At 50.1% G+C, this 4,929-nt stretch overlaps 1 protein-coding gene across 1 annotated transcript; it reads left to right on the plus strand.

The window, feature by feature from the left end:
* Positions 1-658: 658 nt before the first annotated feature.
* GUITHDRAFT_166369 (hypothetical protein) lies at positions 659-3,960 on the plus strand (the record flags this gene model as incomplete). The annotated part of the gene is made up of 14 exons (XM_005820748.1): positions 659-1,091; positions 1,147-1,200; positions 1,247-1,342; positions 1,392-1,451; positions 1,555-1,602; positions 1,687-1,734; positions 1,959-2,065; positions 2,225-2,309; positions 2,401-2,457; positions 2,537-2,590; positions 2,764-2,841; positions 2,911-2,983; positions 3,293-3,756; positions 3,871-3,960. The coding sequence occupies exons 1-14, from the start codon at positions 969-971 to the stop codon at positions 3,958-3,960; spliced, it is 1,437 nt and encodes a 478-aa protein (XP_005820805.1). The 5' UTR covers positions 659-968.
* Positions 3,961-4,929: the final 969 nt, after the last annotated feature.

Raw genomic sequence — 4,929 nt, forward strand, 5'->3', positions numbered from 1 at the left:
GGGGTGGAGGGGTGGTCAGGTATCAGGCCCCTGCAAACAACGGGGTGGTCAAGATTCAGTCAGGGGTGAAATTCATTTGGAGGAAGGGGTACACCTGATTGATGAGTAGGTAGGGGTAGTCCTGACACGGGTATGGATTTAAGAATTCTCAACAGGGTGGTCATTTAGTTAGAGAAACAGGGGTACCATGATTGTAGTATTTCGGGCTTGGATGAATTTAGAGGGTGGGGTTGAAAAAAGGGGGGTAGATGATAGACCAGTGGGGTAGAGAAACTTGGATGTGGGGTAGGGGTAGTAATCAACGGGTGATTGATCGGACGCTATGGTGGAGCGGAAAGTGAAGGCGGCGGGCAGGAAGGAGGAGATGGAGAGTGACATGGAAGAAGAGGGAGGAGAATGAAGATGCGATGACATCTTTGATGGATGAGAGTGTGTCCCGAGATGGCACATGACCTGATTGAGCGGATAGCAGAGGAGCAACGCAGAGAACTGCAGTTACAGAATCGCAGTAACGAGGCCCGTGTTGCCGAAGTTCTGAGTGAAAGAGTAGGAATGAGACAGGCTAATAGAGCTCAGAGATAATATAGTTCCTGCTCTAGATTGTAAATCAATGATGGTTTGCGATTCATTTTTCGTTAACTCACGCAGTTCCATGTACAGGTCCGGAATGTACCAGCTCCAGGGTCTCGGTGTCGTTAAGTGTGAAGATTGAGCCTATTCGTCGCTTCATGCACCAGCACACATTCAACTTCTCGTGCTTGCCTGCCTGAATCCAAGTATTCCGGTCGATTGTGGGGAAATCATGCTCTATCGGCGTTCGTACATGATGGAAGGGAGAGAGGTTGGCGGGAACATGCCCACCAGCCAGCACTTTCAAGTTTTGAAGTCATAGTGTGATGTTATACCTCCTGGTTAGATCTTTGTGATGGACAACAGAAAAAGTTTCGTTGTGATGAGAATGCGGGTGAATGGTTGAGATAACTACTTCGAAGCCGAAGCAATCTGCTTTTTCGAGTATGCACCGCTATCAGATAGCAAAGCGTCTTGGAGATGGGACATACGGAGAAGTTGTTCGAGCCATCAACAAACAGGTTGCTAATGATAGGGTTCGCTGCCACGTAATCTGCTTAACGTCTTGTGCGTCAGTCTGGCGAAGTCGTGGCTGTCAAGCGGATGAAGAAAAAGTATTACAGTTGGGACGTACGTGAGAAGAAAGACCCACGTGCACGTCTAACATCATGTGCAGGAATGCATTGCTCTCCGTGAAGTTCAATCTCTGAGAAAACTTCGTCATCCCAACATTGTCAAGTTGAAAGAGATCATCAGAGAGAATGACCGCTTGGTTTGTGACCTGGTCCTTGACTCTTGTGTGTTGAAGCATCTCTCTGCAGCATATGGTGTTCGAGCACATGGATTGCAATCTCTACGAGTTGACGAAGAACAGACGGAAGGTGAAGTACATTCACAAAGAGACGTACATACAAACACACATACAGACATAGCCCACAGCTCGGGTGTGATAGTTTTTGTTGTATTGTAACTTCGACACCGCAGCATTTGCCGGAATCAAACATCAAGAATCATATGTTCCAGATTCTGCAGGTTGGCATTCCTCTGCGTACTCAATCTTCCGCCTCCTGCTCGTGCCCCCACTCATGCCTTCTCGTCGCCTGACATGTAATTTAGGGGCTGGCTTTCATGCACAAGAATGGATATTTTCATCGAGATATGAAGGTGTTCAAAATTATTCCTCATCCTTTTCTTCTTGCCATCATTCCAAAGCTCTGTTCGTCTTCCTCCCATCATTCTCGTGTCTACTCGTTCTTGTACTCCTCTGACTCAAGTGTCCGCCCGCACCCGAACCTTTTAGAATTACGCTTGTTCATCACTCGTTCCCTCCCTCTCTCCATATACAAACAATGCCCTCCTACTTCGATTGTCTCTGATGTTTTATTCAGCCGGAGAACATTCTGGTCCTCAACGACGTCACCAAGATCGCGGACTTCGGTCTTGCCAAGGAGATCAACGCTCGTCTCCCGTACACGGAGTACATATCAACCAGATGGTAAAATCTTGCCAACTTGTTTCCTTAGATGCGAACTTGCAGTGTCACTGTCGTTGAGGTGTTGACTATGTGTCGGGCACATTTCTTGTTGAGAATCTTGTGTTTGTAAGAGAGGACTGGAATCTTCATCCTTGCTGCCTTTTTGATTTTCTCTTCAAGGTACCGAGCTCCCGAAGTTCTTCTCCGCTCAAGGAACTACAATGCTCCTGTCGATGTGTTCGCCGTCGGGTGCATCATGGCGGAGGTGAAGTGACATTGTGCAGTGTCCTCCTCTTCCCTCTCTTGCAGCTTGCAGCTTCCTCGTCGTCCACCTGACTCGTGTCCGTCGTTTGCAGTTGTACATGCTGAGGCCGCTCTTTCCGGGAAGTAGCGAGAGCGATATGATTAACAAGGTGAGGGTTGTCAAGATTTCAGTCAGCCTGTTTCAAGCTTGTTCCTCCCCTGCCTCCCTTCTCAACTCTAGACCCTCAGGTCTGCCAAGTGCTCGGCACCCCGACCATGGAGATCTGGCCGGAAGGATTCAAGGTTGGTGGCCTTGAGTGGTGTCGAAGGGAGGAAAGTGCTGGAGACAATACAAGGAGATGACGAACTTTGTCTGTCTCTGCCTTTCTCTCTATCTTTGTCTCTGTATGTTGTTTCTGTCTGTCTATTTTCTCCGTCCAAGTTCTTCTCCATCTCTCTTATTTTCTGCTCGTCAGCTCGCAACAGCTCGTCGCGTCAAGTTTCCTGAGTTCGCCAAGATACCGTTGCAGAACATCATGCCGCATGCCTCCAAGGTTCACCTGCTCCTGCTCTACCTGCTCCTCTCCAAGCGGCTCCCCTTGTTTGATCCTTGCTCCTCACAGGAAGGCATTGATATAATGGACGCGATGATGATGTGGAACCCCAAGACTCGAGTGACAGCTGCTGGATGCCTGGGTGACCAGATTAGCCGTTCTCCTCCTCCTCCTCCTCCTCCTCCTCCTCCTCCTCCTCCTCCTCCTCCTCCTCCTCCTCCTCCTCCTCCTCCTCCTTCATCCCCCTTCCCCCCCTTGCTTACACCAGCTCCTTGCTCGCTCCACGGTCATCCATCGTCTCTTCTACTCCATCGCCTCTCCTTGTCATGCCTTGCCCTCCCCTTCCCCTTCATGTCTTTTTTTTTTAAATCGATTCTTCGTGTACCTTTCCATCACCTTGTCTGTCCTTTGTATTTCTGCGTTGGCTGGTCGATGACTGTCCTTGTACCAGAGCACAAATATTTCGATGAAGAGAAGGTGAAGCAGGAGGCAAAGATGAAGGACAAGGAGCTGAGCATGGAGAGAGCGAAGGAGAAGATGAAGGAACAGGAGAAGATCAAAGAAAATGACAAGAAAGACTCGGACAGACTGAGAGAACATGAGAAGAAGGAAAGCGACAAGTCGAAGGATCACGATAAGTCGAAGAAAGACAGGGATAGGTACTTACAGGAGGATTCGAAGTCGAGAAATTCGTCGAGCCTGTCGGCTGTCAAGGGAGATCAAAGTCTGTTGAGCTTCTCGAAGAAGTACAAGAACGTCGACACGACCGAGAGCAACACAAGCCTCTCACTCAACAGGAGCGAGAAAGCTTCGTTGAGGCACCACAACAGCAACAGGAAGGAGAGCATCGAGTCGACAAGCTCATCGATCAGAAATGAATCAGCGCTCAAGTCGGGAGAGCTGTCTTTGAATCATGTGAGCCCTTCCTTCTCACATCTTGTCCTTTCCCCTGCCTCACTGCTTCCTCCAGACAAAGAAATCTTTCGGCGATGAGACAACTAAGTTGTCCTCTCTGCCCTCTCTAACCAGGTTCTCCTCATCCCTCCACTCATCTCCATCTTTCCTTCTTCTCCTCCTGCTTCTGTCTGTGCTCTTCCCATGCACTTGCTTCTTCCCTGAGCTCGTCTCGTCCCCCTCCTTCCTCCTCTTCCTCTTCGCCCTCCTCTGACATGTGGAATCATTTAGCAGCTCGAAAACAAATCGAGACGAAGCAAGCAATATAGCAGGAAGTTCGCAGATACCTGGGTGATAACTGCCTGCCCTCGCCTCCCTCCTCCTTTCTTTTCTCCTCCTCTCCTTTCTCCTTCCTCTCTCTCTACCCGTGTTTCCTCTCTTTGTTCTCTCTCTACCCGTGTTTCCTCTCCTTCCTCTCTCTCTACCCGTGTTTCCTCTCTTTGTTCTCTCTCTACCCTGTTTCCTCTTCGTCTGATCGCTTCCTTTTACAGCATCAAGTCACTAGCAAAGGATAAATTTCCTGAGGGCAAAGTTCGACATCATCACCAGTCAGTCACCTCCCTCGTTTTCCTCTTCTCTTCCGCCACCACTACCTCCTCCTCCCTCCTTCCTCCTCCTCCCTCCTTTCCCTCCTCCTCCCTCCTTCCTCCTCCTCCCTCCTTTCCCTCCTCCCCCCTCCTTTCCCTCCTCCCCCCTCCAATCTTTCCTAACTCGCTTGCAGCCATCTGCCTGAAGTCTCGGAGTCAGCAGATTCAGACTTCAAGTTGCTTGGCATGGAGCGATGGAGGAACGACTCGAGCTACATGAGCACAGATAGGATAGGGAGGAAGAAGTTGGGAAGGGATAAGAAAAGGACCACGGAGTTGGAGGAGGAAGACGCAAAGAGCCTCTACCAGAGGAGCCGCGATGTACATCTCCTACCTCCATCCTACCTCCTCCCATCCCCCCTCTCCTCCCCTGCCGTTCCTCCTTGATCGAATATCAGATCTCCTTCAACGCTACTCCTCTCCCCCCCTTTGATCCTCCTACACCTCATGATGACCTGCAGGATCTGCGAGAGATCAATCGCGCTCGTGCCCTTCGACAAGTTCCTCTGGTGATTCCTTCTGCCCTCCCCTCTCTTCCCCTCCCCTC

The sequence above is a fragment of the Guillardia theta genome (genome assembly GCF_000315625.1).
Source record: "Guillardia theta CCMP2712 unplaced genomic scaffold GUITHscaffold_166, whole genome shotgun sequence".
In the NCBI taxonomy this organism is placed as follows: Eukaryota; class Cryptophyceae; order Pyrenomonadales; family Geminigeraceae; genus Guillardia; species Guillardia theta.